The sequence below is a fragment of the Gigantopelta aegis genome, chromosome 4, assembly GCF_016097555.1.
Source record: "Gigantopelta aegis isolate Gae_Host chromosome 4, Gae_host_genome, whole genome shotgun sequence".
Lineage (NCBI taxonomy): Eukaryota > Metazoa > Mollusca > Gastropoda > Neomphalida > Peltospiridae > Gigantopelta > Gigantopelta aegis.
The window spans coordinates 61,053,148-61,077,635 of NC_054702.1; the positions used below are offsets into that span (position 1 = coordinate 61,053,148).

Genomic DNA, 24,488 nt, shown 5'->3' on the forward strand with positions numbered 1-24,488 from the left:
GCGGAATTTTGGTAAAACATCCGGTTGGATTAATATAAATGAATCAGATTTTTCTTTTGCAAAATAGGATTATTACACAGCCTCTTACGAATATAGACGAAGTACTATGGACTGATAATCTATTAGACCATATAAACGCCCATCAGACATGCGCACTTCGAAGCAATAATTTCCATGGACTGGTTCTAAGACATTGTTTTGACAATGTTAATTTAAAAACACTTTGGGGTCCACGTTATTCAGCCACAGTTGATTGTTAATGTACCAGGCAGGAGATTAAATTTTGACAAGTTGTTGTTATTGAAATAATCTCCTTACTATGGTTCTCGAAGGCTGTTCTCTTTGAAACTGTGTAATCAAGGGTAACAACACACATTTATATTTAAGTTGAATTGGTGTTTATTCTACCCTACGCCTTCAAGAATAAGCAATTTGATAGCGTATTGTTGCACTGACACTGCGACGGTGACACAAGCCTTCATCGTTCGTGACGAGCAGTGGAAATGTTTTTTGTGTTTTTTTGACAGTGTAACAAATGATTTTCGAAACTGTTCGTATGTCACTTTGAATTTATAAATAATAATGATAATTGTCTTTATCACATGATGGTGTATGTAAAATAATCTTTGCTACTATATAGTACTAATCGAAAAAATGTACCAGGTTTCCTCTCTAAATGCTTGATGCATGGTTGGTTTGGGATTGATCCTCATCAGTGAGCTGATTGGGCTATTTTTACCTCCAGCCATGATATGTGCTATCTTGTCTATGGGATGGTGTATATGTAATGAACCGAAATAATAAGGAAATCTGCTATAAACTATAAAAATAAATAACAAACAATACGTTTTACAATGATATATTTATTAAAGCCGCACACCCTAGTTCCATCCAGCGAAAATAAATTATAATTTGGTTAATTTACAAACCTGTAACACACTTAGATCACGTTTTTATCAAATGGAGTGAAAAAACAGGTTTTATATCGATAAATACCATGGGAATCCCCATGTCCCAATTGCTTGAAATAATTTTGAAAGTTAGTATTCTGATGTCACCGGTAGATGTCGCTCGAAGCACAACAATGCCTACGTCACGACAAATTTCACAGAGTGCGCACAGACTTGGGGTGCATTCTTTTCACCTCTCCTGGACATGTTCCAACTGTTCTGTCCTGGTTGTATCCCCTCTCCAGATATCGTAAGACTTAGCAAAATTATTGGTTTTAAGGGTTTGTAACGTTTTGTATTGAGACACTTGTCTGAACTTTATTGTTACTGAAAATGTTCATGAACTGTGAAGAAAAATCTTACAAATGAACAACAAGCAAACGACAACAAATCGAATGTTGATTGCGCGAACCGTGCATGAGATAACAAACCGAACCAAAAATGATAACGGTCACGTGGTATACCAACGTCTGTGACGTTTACACAGGAAGATTCGCTCTAAAAATAGATTGGACCTCGCTTTCTTAACGTTGCTGTTAAGAAATACAAAAAATGCATTTCGTGGTTTTACAAACATCAGGATTACCAGGATTACCAAAAAGCACTTCAGGTGAATGGAAATGTGTATTCTAAATAATCAATCTAATTAAAATTAGCTCCACTATTACATGTGGATCTAACACCAGCCAGTTGGAGCTCATGTCCACCAATCAAAACCTTACTTGCAGAATCCTGCCAGTGATTTAAAAATAATTTGAAAACATACCGAATTATCCTGAGGGTATACGACATGTTTCGTGTGAATTACGAATGCCTTAAAACATGTTTTATTTTATAAAATAAATAATTTGTAGTGTAAAACTGAAGACTGATTTAGTTGGGTTTTTTTATAAATAAATAAATAATTTTTAATGTAAAATTGAAGACTGTTAACCCACCCCGTACGTATTGGTATGGTTCATTGTACTGCAGCCACTAAAATAGACTCACCCGATATTTTTAGAATTTGTATGCTCCCAAGTAACGTTATAAAAGGCGAAGTGTGATTGGTCAATATTTAAATTATTATTTACAGACGAAATGTTACCTGGACATTGGGGACTACGCAGTGTTGTTAGTTTTAAATCACTGGCAGGATTCTGCAAGTAAGGTTTTGATTGGTGGACATGAGCTCCAACTGGCTGTCTTTAGATCCACATGTAATAGTGGAGCTAATTTTAATTAGATTGCTAAATAATAAAATGTAAGTAAAGTACAATTTTATTTGTGAAAAAATGGGTTTAATAGCGAAAAACAATGCCGTAATGGTTAACAACTAGCCGTAACTAGGGCGTGTCCCTTTAAATTTACTAACAGATATTATTGAATTGATCCAAGCTGTTTTAATCTAGTAAAATAAGACCCTTCCCAACATTATCACAATAACTTAAATTACCCTCCAAATTATTATAACTCTTTTATTTACGATCATATTGCTCCCAAATGAAAAGAGACTGGCTTTACAAAACACCCCATTTTATAGCCCAAAACAAACCACAAGAAAAGCATGATCCTCCAAACAGCTTGGATCACACAAGATACAACAAGCACGTGCATTTTCATGAAACATCCAAACTGCCAGTAGAAATAAACATTGTTAGATGTCCTAAAGGCACAATTGCAATAAACAGACTTAGCCTGTCTTATTACATATATATATAAAAGACCCCTTCCTTGCTACTAACAGAAAAATATAGCAGGTTTCCTCTCTAAGACTGTTAAAATTACCAAATGTTGACATCTAATAGCCGATGATAAATAAAATCAATCATTCAATGTGCTCTAGTGGTGTCATTAAACAAAACAAGTTTGTTTTCCTCTCTAAAACTACATCAAAATTACCAAATGTTTGACATCCAATATGATTAATAAATCAGTGTGAACACAAAACAAACAAAAACTTTACCTATGTTAGTGATAAAATTAAATTTTACTTTTGTTAGTGAGCAAATTAAATTGCTCTTATCACCTGACCAGAATTGAAAGGATGAAGCTTATTGGAAAGAATACTTGTACAGCCTAAGCCACTAAAGGAGAGTGATCTCTGGCAATCCCCTCCACACTTGCCTGGAAAGGTTTTGGAGTGGCAGATTGATCGCTTTAATGTACAATACATTTTAATTGAAATTCATTTGATTGCTTAGCACCATTTTAGGAAATTGATATTCAGCTTGCCTTGATTTTGCTACTGGTGAAGACTTGGCTGCTGTGATAGGTTTTTGGATAAATTGCCTTCAGAGGACTATAAGGTTAAGAGTTCCTTCTGTTCCCCCATAACAAATGTTTCTGTTAAAAAAAAAAATTCTATTTTGTATTATAAATATTAGGGTTAGGTTAAAGGGTTAGGATTACGTTTCATTCACGAATGCTAACATAATGTTAATATTTCGGTATCCAATATTATGCAAAATTCAACCCCTGCATTTGCCCGCTGCAATCGGCAATGCCGTGGATTTTTTCATTTTCTGCAGAATTTTCTTTTGCCGTGGTCTATATATATATTTTTTTTTCCTTATTGTAAAAAACAAAATATACTTTGTGAACTGAAAACAGATTAAAAGTAAATATTAAAACAGTAACTGCTCCATTATTACTCGAGTATCTGAATCTGAAATATATGTAAATTCCAAAGTTCAACCAGCAAATGTTTCGCTAACATTTGTGAACTATTTCATGTGACCATGTAACTGGAACATGATTTGATACGCAGTACTCTGTGGCATATTGACCAATCGGAGCTATCAGGGTCACAGATTATTTTTACTCTTGGAATTCTGCATGCACACGCTGGTCTACTTGACAACTTTTTACGCATTGATGATGGTGTCGAAAATTATGGGGTTTTTTTTATTATCTTTATTATCTTTATTATGGCATTCCACGTTTGGAATAAAATCCTTTGTAATGACAGATTTTGTCAACATTGGGGCCGTTCTAGATCAATGACGTAACGCTGTCAGAGCTGTTCGTAACTTGTAGCGGTAGGTCAAATGACGTGTTACAAAATGTTGAGGAAGGGAGACTGGTTGCGTAATTTGTCGCATGAGAGCCAGATCAAAGGATGTAAGTGCATCAAAATTCATTTTTAAAAAGCCGAGATAATGAAGGAAAACTGTTTTTCTTCATCTGTAGTTAAGATGTCGAATTTCTTTTAATGACATTGAAAGCTGAACATATTTACAATTTCTTTGTATATATTTGTGGTATTTATAGCATATTAGGTGTTTTAGTTATTTGCATAAATAGTTGTAGTTACAACAATTATTCTGACTGAATTAAATGCATCACTTACAACCAACAGTATATCAAGTCAATTTGAATATTTATTCTGAAAGAACCATCACTTCTAAAGGGTGTATACTACCAAATCAAATCCCATAGACGACAATAGTAACACATGTGGCTAAAACTCCTACCTGCAACGTATCAACTGACATAAACGCCACGGATATAAATACTACCACCCCTCACACTTAAAGTGAATCAGAAAAAATTGGGGTCAAGCTGCTCGTTTCTGAGATAACGGGTAGCATCTATGACTACCCTAGTTCCACACAAAATTCGAGTACTTTTTTTTACAGGTACCCCATACATGTTTCAAGCACAAGGCTACTTGACACATTGGTACTAGATGAAATAAAATTGCATATTTTTTTTACCCAGATGAAATTATTATTTTTTACAACCAACACACTCACATTTATAACCAATCACAGGACTTGTGGTGTTCACTTCTCTATCAAAAGTTGGGTGCACCTCGAACTTTGACACAGCCGGAAGTTATTTGATTTAGTACTACCTATACTGATAACATACATTTTTCAAAAAGTGTCCAGCTATGTGTCTTTATGACAACCAGGATCTGGTCTATTCTGACATAAACTGACAACCTCACTGAAACTGTTGTTTCTACAGTGCAACCTAATATAATGTACACCTCAAAAAGCATATATATTGCATATAGTTTTGTACAAATGCAATATGTCGTATTGAACAACAAAATATTTTAAAATAAAACTCCTGAAGATATTTACTTTCAGTTGGGGGTGTGTACTCAGGTATATATGTAGAGACAACAAAGATAGTCAGAGTACCTCTACCCCTTTAAAGAATTCCATTAAAACACATGCACTTGATTGACCCCTAGATTATGAAGACCTTAACAGGCACATCAAAGAAATATCAGTATTAAAAAAATACACTGTCTGAGGAAGGAAACACAAACATGACTGTACCTGTATGAAGTAATGACTTAATGTGCTGAATATTAGTGTTGGGATGAAATCCTGTATGCTGGGTGTGGGTGTCTTCAAGTTACCAGGTGTGGGAATTTCAAATCCATCGGCCATGCTGATTTTCATAATGAGCCATCAAAACCATTGGCAGCCACCAATATTCCTGACTATGTTTTATTTATAGTCTACTGTAGTTGGAGGTTTTAATAGTTGTGATATCTGGAATTATCATGCAGCTTTCACACATTTATTTTTGATTAATTACTGAAAAAAACTAATTTTAAATGACAAAATTACCCGAACATCTATTTTTTTGCATTATTTTCTAATCCGGATGAATGCAATATGTATATTAGATGTATTCCTACAATCTGTAATCCAGCATTTTATTTAGCTAGTAACATTAGGTAATACAGCTTTAACAATAAAATAAATTATCAACTTAATCCAAGGCAGATAATCAAATCTGAAAAAATGGTTCTGAATTTAGTATAAACTCAAAATGCTTTTCATGAGAGCTAACTAAGTGATTATTAAGAAGAAGAAAAATGATCTGGAGATCTAAGTATATGTTTAACAACCTTATTGTTATGTACAAATAAGAACAGAAGGCACAATAGTGACAACAAATTTAATTATGTTTTTGGTAAAGGTTTTTTTCAAATTTACTTTAAATTTTGCATAAAACTACAAATTTGTCTAAAATATAACTTAGCACCCTATAAATATGTCAAAATGACAATAAAAATCAACTTCTTTACAAATTTGAGTTTTCAGAATTTCATACATGTATAAAAAATTAACAATGTTAATGGAAACTAAAGACATTAACCCACTATTGGCACATGCTATTTTTAATATAAAAAAAAATTGCTATTAAAATCTTAGTTCAGGTTACCTATATATAATACCATATTTAAGAGCAGTTGTATATGGCAAGTCAAATACCATGTACAAAGAAATTATTGAAATCTTTACAGTATGAATTATAGGCCAAAACCAACTTTTCTTCAGTGCTATAACTTTGATTCAAACTCCATTCTGAGCCATGTACAGAGATTATTGTCAAGGTCAAGGTCATTGTGAACTTGCATGGTCGAGTGATGGCTAATTAATCAGCCAGTATAGTTTAATTAAATAAAATGACAAAATCATAATATTTTTTATTCTGCACTAAATATGTGCTATAGGGTGTATACTACCAAATCAAATCCCATAGACGACAATAGTAACACATGTGGCAAAGAGATGTGGTAAAAAGATATGGTGCCATACCCAAATATTTGTGCAGAATATGTTTTTAAGTTAACTTTTTGACAAAATTAATTAGTTACTGTATGATTTTCTTAATCCTAACCCTAAACGTAACCCATTTTCAATCTGATTATCTCCAGGTTATATTGAGTAAACAGTAACCCCTACAGCTTCTGCTGTGTGTTGGGTGTACTCTTCAGGTTCTGTTGTGTGTTTTGTGCACATTTCTGGTTTTGTTGTGTATTTGGTGGTCTCCCTGGTTTCTGTTATGTGTCCAGTGATCTCTCCAGGTTATATTGCATGTTCAGTGACCTGTCCAGGTTCCGTTGTGTGTCCAGTGATCTCTCCAGGATCTGTTGTGTTCAGTGATCTCTCCAGGTTCTGTTGTGTGTCCAGTGATCTTTCCAGGTTCTGATGTATGTCCAGTGATCTCTCCAGGTTGTATTGTGTGTTCAGTGATCTCTCCAGGTTCTATTGTGTGTTCAGTGATCTCTCCAGGATCTGTCGTGTTCAGTGATCTCTTCAGGTTCTATTGTGTGTTCAGTGATCTCTCCAGGATCTGTCGTGTTCAGTGATCTCTTCAGGTTCTACTGTGTTCAGTGATCTCTCCAGGTTATGTATGATGTGTGTTCAGTGATATCTCCAGACTATGTTTTGTGCAGTGTTCTCTCCGTGTTTTATTGAGTGTTAAGTGATTAATCCTCTGATTTCTGTTGTGTGTGCTAAACAAATTTCTGAGTCTGTTGTGATATGTCATGTTCAAGTTCTCTTGTGTGTGTTACATCATGATCATGGTATGTTCAATTTAATTAAAATTAGCTCCACTATTACATGTAGATCTAACAGCAGCCAGTGGAGCTCATGTCCAGTTGACCTTTCATTTGACCAAACAAAACCTTATTTGCAAAATCATGCCAGTGATTTGAAAAGAATTTGAAAACATTCAGGATTATGCCGAGGGTATACGAAATGATTCAGGTGAATTACAAAGTATGCCGGAAACTAATTTCATTATAAAATTTTATATAAAATTCTTTCAAGATGAAAAAAAAAACGTGATGGTATAGCCATAAAATCTGTTTATACTAGTATACAATCCAGAGTTTATTGCTGCACTTTTCCCCCTTTTTTTCAATGTTGAAATAGACCAACAAGTTCGCCTATTGAATAAATAATGTCGCCCCAATATTTTTAGAATTTGTATGCTCCCGAATAATGCTATAAAAGGCTAATTGTAATTGGTCGATATTTAAATTGTTATTTATAGATGAAATGTCACCTGGACATGGGAGTCCACGCAATGCTGTTAGATCTACTGGTAGACCAGTAGAGCTAATTTTAATCAGATTGATGGTATGTTGTATGTGTGTTCTGTCATGTTCTTCTTCAGGTTCTGTTGTGTGTACTATATGTCACATTTAGGTTCTGTTGTGTGTGCCACGTCATGTTCAGGTTTTGTTGTGAGTTCTCTGTTACATTTAGGTTCTGTTGTGAGTGCTAACCGGCCTTGGTGGCGTCGTGGCAGGCCATTGGTCTACAGGCTGGTAGGTACTGGGTTTGGATCCCAGTCAAGGCATGGGATTTTTAATCCAGATACTGACTCCAAACCCTGAGTGAGTGCTCCGCAAGGCTCAATGGGTAGGTGTAAACCACTTGCACCGACCAGTGATCCATAACTGGTTCAACAAAGGCCATGGTTTGTGCTATCCTGCCTGTGGGAAGCGCAAATAAAAGATCCCTTGCTGCTAATCGGAAGAGTAGCCCATGTAGTGGCGACAGCGGGTTTCCTCTCAAAATCTGTGTGGTCCATAACCATATGTCTGACGCCATATAACTGTAAATAAAATGTGTTGAGTGCGTCGTTAAATAAAACACTTCTTTCTTTTTTCTGTTGTAAGTGCTATGCCATGTTCATGTTCTGTCGCAAGTGACTGGATAAGGGCCGTGGTATGTGCTTCCTGTCTGTGGGGAAGTGCGTATAAAATATACCTTGCTGCATTAGGAAAATGTCGCGGGTTTCCTCTGATGACTACGAGTCAGAATTGCCAAATGTTTGACATCCAATAGCCGATGATTAATTAATCAATGTGCTCTAGTCGTGTCGTTAAACAAAACAAACAAATAAACTGTCGCAAGTGCTATTTCACGTTTCATTTTCTGTGGTGATTATTTTCTCATGTTCAGCTTTTTGCTATGTTATGTTCAGGTCTTGTTGTCATTGATGTGCCAAGTTCTGTTATGTGTTTTATTTAACGATGCACTCAACACATTTTATTTACGGTTATATGGCGTCAGACATATGGTTAAGGACCACACAGATTTTTTTTTTAGAGGAAACCCGCTGTCGCCACATAGGCTACTCTTTTACGACAGGCAGCAAGGGATCTTTTATTTGCACTTCCCACAGGCAGGATAGCACAAACCATGGCCTTTGTTGAACCAGTTATGGATCACTGGTCGGTGCAAGTGGTTTACACCTACCCATTGAGCCTTGCGGAGCACTCACTCAGGGTTTGGAGTCGGTATCTGGATTAAAAATTCCATGCCTCGACTGGGATCCGAACCCAGTACCTACCAGCCTGTAGACCGATGGCCTGCCACGACGCCACTGAGGCCGGTAGTTCTGTTATGTATGCTATGTATCATGTTCAGGTCCTGTTGTGTGAGCTATGTCATGTTCAGCTTGTGTTGTGTGTGCTATGTCATGTTCAGCTTCTGTTGTGCGTGCTATGTTGTGCTAATATTTTGGTGTGTGTGTGTTGTGTCATGTTCACGTTCAACATTCTTTTGCAAATATTCGTTAACTGTAAAGTTAATCAAAATTAATAGATCTTGCTATCGTTTATATTGAGGCCACATTCACTTTATTCGCCTTTTAACCTTAAGTTTGATTACACTGTCTTCTGTTACTGGACTTTGTCCTGGATAACTTACAATTGCATTTGTATGTGCAATATTGTTAATCCAATATGCTTACATGTAGGGCAGTCCTATAGATCTTCAAAGGCAGTTGAAAGATGGAACTTGATTACTGTAACGTACAGTTAAATACATCCAAAATCAGTGTAATTATGCTTGCACTTTGGTCGTATATGCCACAAACAACATTATTATGAATTAAAATTGTATCTACAGATGTACAAATTACATGTTCAAAACTTTGCTTCGATTAAAAAAACTTCAAAATAGATGGTTGTTTTTCAAGAAAATTCACCAAAACATGTTTATTATTATAATTATGGTGCACATCAAATAGCAAACCATGGAAACATTAATGTTACTACAGTTCCTATTTATATATACAGACATGATTCTTGTCTGTTGCCAAATGGTTCTTTGCATGCAGTATCAAATTATTTTCCCATATTAAACCGGGCTCTCACAACGACAAAGGTCGTATTATTTTTAAGATTCAAGCACATAAATATATTGACATAATGTATGTTCTGTTGTACTTCTTATTTGCCGTGGACACTTATTTTCCATGGCATTGTTTTTGCCGTGGTAATTTTCTTAACTGCAGGGGTTGAAATTTATGCAATATTTACCACAAAAGGGGAATGAGTGGACCTCTCTTTTTTTTTTCTTTCTTTTTTAATAAATGCAATCATGACCTAGTAATAGTAGACAAAGAGGCACCATGTGCTGCCTGAAGTTAACAGGTTTTAATCCCAACTTGAAAAAAATAGTTTATAAATTATGTAATTGAAATTAAATCCAACCCATTTGGTTGTTTGTGGTGTGAACTGTGTCTGTCTGTTTCTATCCTTGTCTCTCCCCCTCTGTCTCTCTTTCTTTCTTTCTCTCTCTCTCTCTCTCTCTCTCTCTCTCTCTCTCTCTCTCTCTCTCTCTCTCTCTCTGTCTCTGTCTCTGTCTCTGTCTCTGTCTCTGTCTCTTATTAATCCAGATAACAACTCCAAACCCTGAGTGAGTGTTCCGCAAGGCTCAATGGGTAGGTGTAAACCACTTGCACCGACCAGTGATCCATAACTGGTTCAACAAAGGCCATGGTTTGTGCTATCCTGCCTGTGGGAAGCGCAACTAAAAGATCCTTTGCTGCCTGTCGTAAAAGAGTAGCCTATGTGGCGACAGCGGGTTTTCTCTAAAAAACAGTGTCAGACTGACCATATGTTTGACGTCCAATAGCCGATGATAAGATCAGAAATCAATGTGCTCTAGTGGCGTCGTTAAATAAAACAAACTTTACTCTCTTTTGTAATACTAGTAGATTTTTTTAACTGTTTCAGCATTGTTGCAAGGTTAAAGCACTAGTTAACAGTTACAGCAATGTCTGAGAAGAAGAAAACCTCAGAGGATGATGTTCACCAGTGTCTAGTAAACAAGCAGTCAATTGAAGGGTCATCATATCGGCACATTGCCAATGTCAGTGTTGTGCACCCATCACCATGCCGAAGCAGCGAAGATGAACAGACAACTGCAGATCGAGCTGATGCCGATAGTCTTGACTCTGGTATTGGCCTCATCGACATGGGACAGAGGCAGCCTGGAGTTGGACTTGATTCAGTCAGTTCTGTGTCTTTGTATAACTCACAAGAGAGGCAGCATCCTGCAGGGAAAACTCCCGGTCAGGAGGAATCTCAGCCTCGATCTTGTTCCATGAACAAGACCAACATCCAAGTCCGGCCACTACCCGAAGGAGCACAATCAGAAGATCAGCAACTGTCCAAGTCCAGTCCACAGGCACAGTCCAGGTCCAGTCCACAGGCACAGTCCAGGTCCAGTCCACAGGCACAGTCCTTTCCGCAGTCCAGGTCCAGTCCACAGCCACAAACAGTGATGTCATCCATTTCACATTCCAGCGCACCAGCAAATTTTGCTCAGAAAGATGCCCCTCCGGCCACAGAAAGTGTTGGGATTAAGTCAGGTCTCGAGAAGACCGTCAGTTTAGGTACAGTAGGAATTCAGATTGGGCTGCAGTTGACTGGTACTGTCCAGGAGCATTCTCGTAACACTGATATGACAAATGGATGTCAGACATCAAGTTCTTTGGAAAGTGTGACTACGTAAGTATGACTATTTTAACTTGTTTAATGTGTTTATTTGTAACCAGATAGATGAGACTTCAATCTCTTTGAGGGGCACAACTACACTGAATGCCCATCAATTTAATATGAGTTGACTGAAACTCTGCATGTTTCTACTCAAACTGATTACTTTGAAGTGTGCATTTTCACCCCAATATGTCTTTATGCGGAGTGTGATTATTCACTTTTCTGGGGGGTTTTAAAAACAGAAGTCTGAACTGTGGTAATTCTGACAGGCATTGAAATGTCAAAAACACCCCTTCAAGTTATCAGTAGGTAACATGTTAAAAAGTCAAGAATCGTACTTTGTTCTCCACATGTAGCCCAGTGGTAAAGTGCTCTCTTGATGTGCGGTCGGTTTGGGATTGATCCCCGTCGGTGGGCCCATTGGGCTATTTCTCGTTCCAGCCAGTGCACCACAACTGGTATATCAAAGGCCGTGGTATGTGCTATTCTATCTGTGGGATGGTGCATATAAAGGATCCCGTGCTACTAACAGAAACATGTAGCCGGTTTCATCTCTACGACTGTCAAAATTACCATATGTTTGACATCCAATAGCCGATGATTAATAAATCAATGTGCTCTAGTGGTGTTGTGAAACAGAACAAAAACAAAAAATAATAAAAATTGTTCTCCACAAATATTTGTTTAACAACGACACTACAACCTAAATTTTGTAATCGTGTGTGTTTAAATATAAATTATACTCACACGTAATAGTAAAATGAAAACAGTAATATGAATGAATAACAAAGTATCAGCATACACAGTATTTTCAAAGGGATGATAATGGGAATTATAAACTTAATAATTTGTGATATAACCTACAGACTAATGAGTATAGGTTATAGGCTCATAGTGTATGGTAACTACTTAAATGTATTTTGATGCCTGTTCTGAATAAACCATGCAAATTATTCCACTTTGTAAAGTAATACAGCATTTGATAAACCTGTACGTAGTACATACAGCTGTTCTTTGTAATAGCGTATCAACTAAAACAACAAGAAAACGTGTTGGCGAGTCAGACCTACATTACATATTGTTAATGATTTTCTTTAACAAAAGATCTGATTACTCTACACATAGCTCTTCTGCTGAGGACGCCGACATTCAGGTGGAGTTGCGAAAGTCTTGTAATCGTCATAGGCTGAAACATTCCAACTCTGAGACAGACGCAATCATGGACGCCAGGAGGAGAAGTCAGTCGATGGCAGAGATTAAGGAGCATGCCTACCAGAGACTGCAGGAGGAGCTGGACAAGGCCCAGACAGTAAGAACAAAATAGAAATCTCAAGTCGGCGTCATACATTTAACAAAGTTCACACGTGGTGGTTAGATGCACCTCCCAGTGTGGACCCGTCCTTGTATCACAGTATCAAGGCTTAAAATTCATTCTGTGGATTGGAAAACAATGTTTGGTTCTCAAGTTTTAATCTGGAAGCAAATGTTATAAACTGATAAGCAATTCTAGAAATTAGTCTAGAAATGATCCTTATTATTATTACACATCGTGAAACATCATAAACATCAAAATGGAAGACTTGAGACAGATATGGATAAAATCTTATGATTTATATTGTTGTTCCTGAAGTAGGAATTCTTTGTATATCTGGAATACTATCAAAAATAAGATGGCAAACAAAAGGTGATAGTAAAACTGATTATGAAAAAGCATTTTATTTGAGTGGAATTTACTGTCAATTTCAAGGATAGAGCATACAGGTAAACGTCCATGCATATACACATGTAATTCAGTCATATGTATCTACACAATGTAAAATATATCTCATATTTGTTATTATTTATTTGACAAGGAAGAACATACGTAAAAACAAAAAACAACAATTATTTCCCAGGGTTGAAAATTAGCTAAGGGCGACTAAGAAGTTTACAAAGATTGGGCGACCATCAACTGATTCGAATGTGACAAAAGTACATTGTATATTTTGGTAAAATGTTTGTTTTGATTTTTTTGACAGATTTACTTTTCTTTCGGTATTTATTTTATTAATAGCCTACTTCTGTAGCATTTACAATATCCAACTAAAGCACACACGTGTGACTGCCACTCCCAGATTACTTTATTAAAACACACGCAGTTCTACCTTTAGTCTCTTTGTACTGCACAATATTTTACTTCAGAGACAATGCAAGTTAAGCTGCATACCTTGGCTATTCTAGCATTTTGTCTTCACCCCTGTATTAAAAATGAGATTTAATCTGTATATAATTTAATGTAATTTGTGGGGAAATTTGTTTTTAATTCATAATGGATTTTTTTTCCTTTATTTTTTTTCAGTTGGTATGAGTTTAAAACTTAACATGTTTTTATATGAATTTTAACTTTATTCATTTATTTATTATTGGGGTTTTTTTTTACGCAAACAGACTATATATGGTCAACACATGATTCTTATTTGACAAAGAACATTCTAGTTTTGAATTTGGCTGTGGAGTTAAATTTCATTGTGATAATTGGAATGTGAGAAAGGCCAGTAACTTTTTTCTTCAACTGGCCCTGCTGGCAACCATGGTTTTCATGTTAACTTTCATCCCTGATTTCCCCTGTTCATGGTACTGAATATTTAAAGTGCTACTTTTGTTTTAGTTGTTTGTTTGGAGTTGTTTGTTCTAATTGTCTTTCATGGCATTTTTATTGATTTACTTAATATATAGGATCTGCGACTCAAAGACGAAGAAGTTGGGAAATTGTCGAAGGTTCGTTACCAGATGGAACAAGAACTGGATGATTTGACTGCATCACTGTTTGAGGTAAGCTTTTCATGTTCGTAGGTGCAGGTTTATATTATATACTCTTCAAAAGAAGAAACGCAAAACCACATTGTCGTAACATTTGGAGAATTGATTTAATTATTGAATGGTGAGTCCGATAATTACCAAATGTTGCAGGATTGTTCACAATTCACTCTAGTCCATTGTGAGTAAGTGATAGGACACACCACCAAGGTCAAGGTCATCTGGAGTCAATACCGGGTGTGGCCTCCGCGTGTGTTGACAACTGCCTGGCACCGCCTGCCCATTGAAGCAACCAGAGTACGGATGACGTCGCGGGGGATGTTGGCCCACTCGGCCTGCAAGGCTGCTGCCAGCTCGGGCAGGGTCTGGGGCTGTGGTTGTCGCTGTCGGAGGCGTCGGTCCAACTCGTCCCATAGATGCTCAATTGGGTTCAAATCCGGTGATGTCGATGGCCAAGGAAGGACATTAATGTTGTTGTTCTGTAGGAAAGCCGTTGTGAGACGTGCTGTGTGAGGCCTGGCATTGTCATGTTGGAACACTGCGTTGGCGTTGGCCATAAGTGGAACGATGTGTGGCCGGAGGATCTGGTCAATGTAGCCCTGTGCATTCAGGTTGCCCTGCACGTGGACCAGGTCAGTTCTGCCAGTGTGTGAGATGGCTGCCCACACCATGACACTACCCCCGCCGAATCTGTCCACTTCCTGCACGCAGTTTGCCGCATAACGTTCACCACAACGCCTATACACGCGACATCTTCCATCATGACGTCGGAGCAGAAATCGGGACTCGTCACTGAACCACACCTGTCTCCATCGCAGTTGAGGCCATTGTCGATGAATCTGGCACCACTGCAGTCGGAGTCGACGGTGTTGTGGTGTTAAGATGACACCTCGAACTGGACGTCTGGCACGAATTCCTACCTCACGTAGGCGGTTCCGTACGGTCTGGTCGAATATCCTGCACAAACCTGGTATTGCTGCGGCTGTGGAGGTGGCAGTAGTCAATCGTTCCCGAAGGTGGCGTACCCGGATGTAGCGGTCCTGCCCGGGGGTAGTGACCCGTGGTTGACCGGATCTAGGAAGGTCACGTGTTGATCCATGTTGCTGGTAACGGTCCCACAGTCTGGAGATGGTGCTTGCGGACACATGGAATGCCCTGGCAACGGCCGTTCTGGATTCGCCTCCGTCTAGTCGGCCGATGGCATTGTTTCTCTGCGGTTCACTGAGACGTGGCATGTCCTGGATTGTCAACTGTCGGCCAGATACAGAGGCCAGGCAAGCGAACACCCTGCACTTTTATACTGTCGGTGTTCATGTTGCACGCGCAGACAACGCACGTGCAGTGGTGACATGGTTTGCACGTGGCTGCGTTTTTGCGAATATTCACATTTTGGAACTTTATTGTACAGTAGCTGCGTTTTATCGAATGTAACCGTGGGAATGTGTTTGGGACATGCAATGACCTTATATTCACAAAGCATGAACCGGTAGGAAACATAAAATCGGAGTTATAACCCATTTGTACCCTTTTGCGTTTCTTTTTTTGAAGAGTATATATTGGTGTATATTCTGCTTGTGGTTTGCTTTTCAGGATGTACATGTATGTTAAAAAGTATAAATTAGTTTTATGTGAAATCCATACATTTGTAATGAAAATTTTATGTATCAGTCTGGGTTTATTTAATAATAAATAATTCTTTGTAGGAGGCTAATAAAATGGTCCAGGATGCAAATGTGAAGAGGATCCATACTGAAAAATTGCTTCAAGAAGCAACACAACAGGTATCTGCAGTCAGACCTTGTTACATTGTTTGCCATTACTATGAAGATTTACAGCCCTCGAAATAAGTTGTAGGCAGCATAACCAATTAGTAAATTACATGGTATTTCTCATTTGTAATCAATTCAGTTACTGTTTCAAAATTTCAACTAGATGGCAAAATACGTTGCTTATCAGAATGGATTGTACTAAATATTGGATGAATGAATCATACTACAGGATCGTACTTAATATTAAAATTTTCTATCGGTAAATTTCAGTGTGTTTGGATATTTAGTTACTAGTAAAACCTATTTAATTCCCATAAGATAAAAATCCATAGAAATAATAAATAAATGCAATTAAAATGGTGTAAGTAAGAATTTGTTTAGCACCATAAAAAAAAAAGGAACGTCCTATTTCATTTGGTATTATTTGTTACATTAACTTCTGTCACCAACTTCTGTAAATACCATGAATAGTTAATAAAAACTTATACGCAAACGACACATTGGTTAGGCCACGATTTTTTTAATTATTCGGTTTCTGAACCCGCCGACGTAAATTTTGCTCAAATAATTATTTTTTAAAGTTGTATAGTTCACTTTTATTTTTTATTTTTTTGCTGCCGACTTCCACAAATAGCTCTAAAGAAAAAAAAAGTTACCATTCTAGTCTATTGTGGCGCATTTTGTAAGGTAACAGTGAGAAAAAAAAAAAATCAACCCTACTGATAAACACCAAACATTTTTTCTTTTTGTTTTTTTCCTTCCTCCTACCTTTGTGCACAAAAGTTCTTGTTCGTAAACCTAAAAATTAAAAAATACTGGCCTTATGGGAAAATGCCAAGTCGTAAACCGATACGAGACCGGACTTTTCGTTCTCAACTTAATTCAAGGGCAGCATTTATACCATCTGAACAAAAATTCTCATGAACAAACATACATCACTGTAATTCTGTTGATGACACCAGTTTTTAAACTCGAAATTGTTGTTTAAGCCATTCATTTTTTAACATACCACGAAGTCAACACCTTACATTGGAAGAAGCTGTATTTGTTTTTGTTACCATATTTTAAAAAAACATGTGAAACAATATTTTGAAGTCATCTGTATCAAAACCTGCTGAAACAATATGACACTTAACAAAGAATTAATAAAAAGTCTACTGGCTCTTAATTGTTTTGAGTATATTTTATTTTAATTAGTTAGTTGAAAACTCACCTGAATTTGGTACAATAATGCCTTTGAATGGTCAAATGTACTGAAGGGAAGACTGTTGAATTTATGGTAAGCTCTTCTTGTTGGGGTCACATTCACTTGAGGAGCTAGTACTGTAGTCCTATTCTTATTTAACATTAAAGGGACATACCCTAGTTTTTAAACACTAAGGCATATTTTTCACCTAGACCCTAGTTTCAACCCGTATAAATGGACAATTTACAAACCTGTAACAAATTTGGATACAACAGAGTGAAGCAAGAGTATGTGACGTCGAAATACCCTTAAAAATAGATTAAAACGCAACTCCATAACCGTTACTTTTCAGACGCATGTGCATTTTTAATAATATGAAAAATGCATTTTGTGGTATTAGAAACACCAGGATGACCAGAAACACTTCGGTTGTATGAAAATGGATAATCTAAACAATAAAATTTAAGTAGTGTTTGATTTCAGTGATCATAAACAGCTCTAATAGTGAAAAATATGCTGCAGTGTTTAAAAACTAGGGTATGTCCCTTTAAAAGTCTGGAGACTATGCTAAAGTTCTGAGTGTTTTATGATGGTCTACTGATACATTTTTAAAACTAGTTTTGACCATTGTCATTAATTCAGATTGAGGTCCTCCAAGCCGAGGTCGAGGCACTGAAACAGCTGGTCCTGACCTCCACACCAAGCTCACCGAACAAGCACCTCCACCCACAGATAGCAGACGGCAAAGAAAAGAAATCGTCGAAACCTTTCTGGAAAACCCACCGACGTTCAACTAGTCACCATGAGTTCACCAAGGAATCAAGGCAGCAGGCAGAGGCACAGCAAGGGAAAGAACCAGTCACCTGTAAAGAGGTATTTTCCTTTCAGTGCATTAAAATAAATATGTTAGAGAGCAATATTCTAGGCATTTTAATCTGAGATGTATTTTAAAGCATTGTGGGATATATTATATATTATATGTACATCCAGTTCTCATAAAGTGACCTGTGATTTTTTTGTGGTTTTTAGCTGAAAAATTTCTATTTCACCTTCTAGGTCTAAACAATAAACTAAGGTTTTGTTTTTTTGCATTTTGCAGGCTACTGTTTTGATCCCTAAAATAATCTTTTAAAAAGTTCAGTAATTGCATTCTTGAATGTGCAGTTGCAGCGGAGTTAGTTTTTTTAAGTAATCAACTGAGGTAATAAAAGTTTTCACTGGCCTCTTTAGGGTAGTGGTTAAGCCATCGGACTTGAGACTGGTAGTTACTGGGTTTGCACCCAGGTACCATCTCCCACCCATCTCCCAGTGCATTTTAACAGCTTAGTTGGTAAAAAGCCACTACCTCAACATTTGTCTAACTAACCACTAAGTTAAACCTACTGTTTTGGACAGACAGCCCATATAGCCATGGTGTGTACCCAGGACAGCATACTTGAACCTTATGCACAAAAATAAGTTTTAAAAATATTTTGGTAAAAATAAAAAATGTATATTTTGATTACAAATTTAGTAAATTAGTAAATAACTGATTATTAATAAATTATTTACTTTTGAGCTCAGTCAGTTGAGTAGTCACTTGAGGTTCTTGTGTTGCATGATCAAACCACCTCGATGGATCCATTCAGCTGATTGGGTTTTTTTCTCATTCCAACCAGTGCACTACAGCTGGTCAAAGGCTGTGGTATGTACTTTCCTGTTTGTGGGAAAGTGCATATTAAAGGTCCCTTGCTGCATTAGAACAAATGTAGTGGATTTCCTCTGATGACCTTTTGTTAGAATTATCAAATATTTGACATCCAATGGCCGATGATTAATTAATCAGTTGCTCTAGTGGTGTCGTTAAGCAAGACAAACAAACAAACTTTGACATACGTTGTTATTTTGATACTATAATGTTCAGTGGTACTATCTATATTTTCTTTCTGTCTTTAGTTTGACACTGTATGCTATGATGAATTTCTGCGATGGCGACACAATGAAGATTTGGAAACATCTAACGTATTCGTACAGAGAGTAAAAGTGGAAGATATTTACCCCTGTCTTAATTTCTCAAATAAAAAGGTTTGCATTATTTCAGTAAGAACTAGGCTTTTAAAAATAAAACTAATCAGTAGGGTGCATAATATTTTACTGGTTTAAAGATGAAAATATAGCACTTTGTAAAACAATTATTACTTCTTAATCCATTGGAAGCTCAGAAATCCATAATTTTGAAGAAAAAAGCTTGTAACAAATATCAGTTCATTAGACAGTTACAATTAAATTTATGCTTAATGAATTATTTAATTTAAAATATTGTGAGAAGTTTATTTTAAATATGTTATCTTGGTTTCTTTTTTATTTTCATTGTATGTTTACAGGTGTGTAAGAATGCCACACTTCAGAAAAAAAATCCCATTAATTGTTCAATGATACCTTTTTTCTTCTGTAGTTGTCTGAAAGGGTCAAAGTGTGTGTGGATAACAATTCTCTGACAATAGAGCCTATTCCAGTTCAGAATTCTTACCCACGGTACGTATAACAGTTTAATTGTTATTTGTAATCATTCTAATTTCAGTGCAGTTTCTCGTGGATAGTTGAACATTGGAAGATTCTGATAAATATTTACTGATACACTGAAAATCATTAATTTAAATGTAAATAAAGTTACAACAAAATTCATTTATCTGAAATGTTCTCCTCAGCTTCATTCTGTGCATTGATATTATGTTTCACTTCATTTTTAAGCACAATGATACTTTTGTTATCTGAACTTTCAAAAGAAAAGAAATTCCTCACCAGTCTCCAAATAAACCATATTGTTTTCACATCCAGTTTTGTGCATCATCACTAGGTTTAAGTTGCACTGCGCTTGGTAAAAGTATGCAATAAATTTATATAACCCCACACCTTTTAAAACCCACCTTTTACTGAGCCAAACTTCCTTATTGCGTCATGCATGGCTATTTCCACATTTTCATTGTTTTGTTTAACAATAAGCAAACCCTTGTGCTTACCATCTGTATATTTTTGCGATAACTTTAACTTAAAGTATGTTAAGTCATAAATATAGTCAATGTTTTCACGGTAATATATGTATTATTTTTCAAAGTTTGTATATTTTTTATACCTTTTTTAAAGTTACAGGTAAGCACTTCTATAACACAATAGAACAAAGTGTAACACATTATACTGATTCAGTGATTCTTCAATGAGTGCTGTTCAAAACTGTCAGGTTGGGGGGGGGTGGGCATTTTTGTGGGTTTTTTGTCAATATGTGGAAACGTTACTCAAGATTTTCCTGATGGAATGTGAATCACTCACCTGAAGCTTATATGGAGAGTGATTTAGAGATGCCAACCATTACGAATTTGGCAGAATCATTACAAATTTAAAGCATAGATTATGCTATCACGATTGTCTTGTTCAAAATTCCAATTTTTAGAAAGAAAATCATAATTTCGTGTATTTGGTGTCGGATCATATTTTGGAAGGCACAAATATTAACACCGGAGAAATGGAACTTTTCCCCTCTTCACCGTCAACAATCATAGATTGGTTTCCTGCCTTGTTCTTTAAACTTAGGATTCCGAATAGCGAGCATAGCAAGCATGGCGATATAGAATAAACCAGTCTAGCAATCGGTCTTCCCAACAGCCTCGATGTTTGCCGATTGGGTACAGCCTTGAACTTGACTTTACCAAAATGTCGAAAAACGTGCTCCTGAGCCATCACTGATAACGTTCCTATTTTGGGGGGGGGGGGAATTCCTATTTTTGAAGGCCTGGATTCCTATAACACTCCAACTAGGGCTGACATCTCTGGTGATTCATCACTCACTGGTATTTTCAAACTTGAAGGATTGATAACAGGTTATTTCTTCAACAGAAACTCTGAACATCAATATTTGTTTTCTACTTAACCTGACCTCAAACAATGTCATATTCCCCTGGAGATGTTAGTTTGGTCCAAATATCCCAACAGCCAATGGGATGGCTAAAATCTTCCAATGTGTCCTCTGCTTCCCAGGAGACAATATTTCAAAATCTTAGGTAACTGGAAGTCAATTCACGTGAGTTTTATTTAGGTAACCGATTGTTCGGCTATGTGAATACAGTTCTCGTAACTGATGTGTTAGGTTTACCTAATCCTAAAACACTTGAACTACGGTTCTGTGCTACAATCATAATGTTTCAAATGTATTTAAAACATAAACTGATTTTCATTACTGATATATGGTACTTCTAATATTAGAATGTAATTGTTCACCACGTAACCGATTGGCAGGTTCTTGTGATTTTAAAATTGCGTAACCGACACACGAACATAACAACTGTTCTCATGAAATTATGTCCTGCTTCCAGTTATTTTGTGTTTGATTTTTCTTTATTTTTTTTTTATTTTTTTTTAGTTAACTGTTGTAACTTGATTTATTTTAGAAAATGCTTGCTGACAGAGACACACAAACTGTGTAACTATCGAATCCGACTGGACGATGGTCAGAACTGGTACTCTATATCTCAGATGTGTCGCAATAGGGTCAGTATTATTAATATCATTATTAATATCAACTACAGTGTTTTTCTTAGTTTGTACATGATTGTCATGATGCTTTTATTTTATGGTCATATCAGTTAATGTAGTTGTTGCAAGGTTAATATTATGTTAAAAGTTAAAAATAAATCAATTTATTAATGTTTTAAACTAAAATAGATATAGTTTGATACAAAATGTATTAGATATGTTTTTGGGACAATGCCATTTTTTAAAGATATTTCCAATGCAACTGTTAATGATCCAGGGAACATTTTGTTTTCAAAATCTTGATTGGCGATATTTGTAGTGAATTAAAACTTCCTTAGCAACTACTGTTTAATGTTTTAAAATTGTGTAACGACCTCTGAAGCTTGCAATAACTTGACTATTTTTTGTGTTTCAGATAGCATCTGTGTGTGATTTTTACACATATATTCGATATATTCGTCAGGGACTCGTCAAAACAGAAGGTATGCTATTTGTTTATTCATATTTATATAATTAAGAAGGTGAATGTCATAGTCAATTTCTTTCTGTCTGTCAGGTGATACTTTGGCTTGTACAAATTATAGACATTGTTTATGTTGTTATGCTAAGGGAGGCAACTTATACCATGATACCAGTCTATGCCCAAAGGCTGTGAATTTTTCTTCTGTATGGCAAAGTGTGTATAAAAGAAACTTTATTTAGTTTATGAAGTTAACTACACTTCTTTAAATCATGTGTAAATCACACTTGTTTGTATTTACCATGTTGTCTAAAAAAAATGTGCAATGTCAGTAGATATATCTTTCTCTCTTGAATTACCCCTGCCCGTGCTGTAACCTCTCCGTGGTGCAGGGGTGTAACATTCTCTTTGAGAATGGCCAATACAGCACAAATTGAAATTTTGAGTAAAAGTCAGTATCTATCTGTGATATTTGTATTTTTGCACAGTTCTTTACACTGTTTTTATTTAATTCTTGAATTTTTATAATGATGTTGATCATCACCTTATTTGTTTGCATTACCGTAGTCACCCAATAGCCGATGTATTTTTCATGCTGGGGTGTCGTTAAACATTCATTCATTCATTCTCTTGAATTACATCTGGCAAGTAGCCAGTTTTTTTAGTCATGTTTAGTATTTAAAAAACCAATTAGGGTATTTTTTTATCTTTTGATTTTAAAGTGGCTGTGCTGTGTTAGTAAATGCCTGTTTTTTATTGATCATGATTAATGCATTTTTATTTGTTTTCAATTATAGATAAAGAAGCATTTATTGAGATTGTTCGACTGCGTCGACAGATGGCTTTAACTAGACTTGGATTAGCATAAAGTTAGCCATAGACTGGCATAGTTGTCATCCACAGGTCTTTCTAGATTTCATAGGTCTCATTTTAGTCACACACATTGAATATTTTTAAACAGAAGTCAAATATATTTTGTGTATATGGGTGAAGTTTGTTTTTTAATATGTATATGTGTGAGGATGTTTACTCTTTGTTTTTCTTTCTTACTACTGTGAAGAACCACTAGATTGTGATGATTGTGCAATGGTAGATACATTTAGTAGCTGATGCAATATTATTGCGTTATGTTACATTGTTGTTTTGTGGTTCACAGTACACAACAGAACAGTGAGTGCAACGAACATTTCACTCAGTATTATCATTTGTATATACAGAGTATATTTTGTAAGATAAAATAATCTTATATTCACATTTATCTTCTCTTCTTGTGTAAGTCAAAACATACCACAATGAATTTGTAACATACGTGTAACACTATTTTCATGACAAATATGTAGGCATTGAATTTAAAATTACATTTTTTAATCTTGAAGAATAATTTTGTTTTTTTGTTTCTGAATACAACTCCAGCAGTTGACAATATTGCCTTATGCCCCTTTTTGCACTCTCTTGGATCAATATATTTCTTGTTATTCTGGCTGGATTGTTTCATTGCTTTGTTGGATATTTTTACCGTTTGTTTAACAGGGGTAGACACATGGAAAATATTTTAGCGACCATTCACTGGAGTTCGTCCTTCAAAATTTCTATGAGTATGTCAGTCTGTGGTGTAATATAGTGTCACAGTATTGCAATAAAAACATAACTTCAAATAACCATTCAGAAAGAAAATTGTTCATTTAGTAAGTCCCTTAAGGAGCATAGCACAAAAGGGGGGAAAATGAACCCAATGTTTATAACTCTTCTCTTGCTAACCGGCCTCTGTGGTGTCGTGGTTAGGCCATCGGTCAACAGGCTGGTAGGTACTGGGTTCGGATCCCAGTCGAGGCATGGGATTTTGAATCCAGATACCGACTCCAAACCCTGAGTGAGTGCTCTGCAAGGCTCAATGGGTAGGTGTAAACCACTTGCACCGACCAGTGATCCATAACTGGTTCAACAAAGGCCATGGTTTGCGCTATCCTGTCTGTGGTAAGCGCAAATAAAAGATCCCTTGCTGCTAATCGGAAAGAGTAGCCCATGAAGTGGTGACAGCGGGTTTCCTCTCAAAATCTGTGTGGTCCTTAACCATATGTCTGACGCCATATAACCGTAAATAAAATGTGTTGAGTGTGTCGTTAAATAAAACATTTCTTTCTTTCTTCTCTTGCTCTTCCTTTGCACATGAAGAAACACATTTCTGAATTTGGTCATTCTGATGCACTAGGGGCCTGAGGAGTGGGGCCTGAAAGCGATAAAGTTAAAACTAATTAAAAAAACTAATTCTCTACTCAATGCT

General features: G+C 36.3%; 1 protein-coding gene across 1 annotated transcript; it reads left to right on the plus strand.

The window, feature by feature from the left end:
• The first annotated feature begins 237 nt into the window (after positions 1–237).
• LOC121372156 (guanine nucleotide exchange factor for Rab-3A-like) lies at positions 238–24,085 on the plus strand. The gene is made up of 11 exons (XM_041498429.1): positions 238–362; positions 10,726–11,502; positions 12,616–12,799; positions 14,206–14,301; positions 15,990–16,067; positions 17,884–18,114; positions 19,177–19,305; positions 19,676–19,755; positions 21,663–21,762; positions 22,163–22,229; positions 23,005–24,085. Exons 2-11 carry the CDS (start codon positions 10,766–10,768, stop codon positions 23,073–23,075), a joined length of 1,773 nt encoding a protein of 590 aa, XP_041354363.1. The 5' UTR covers positions 238–362; positions 10,726–10,765; the 3' UTR covers positions 23,076–24,085.
• Positions 24,086–24,488: the final 403 nt, after the last annotated feature.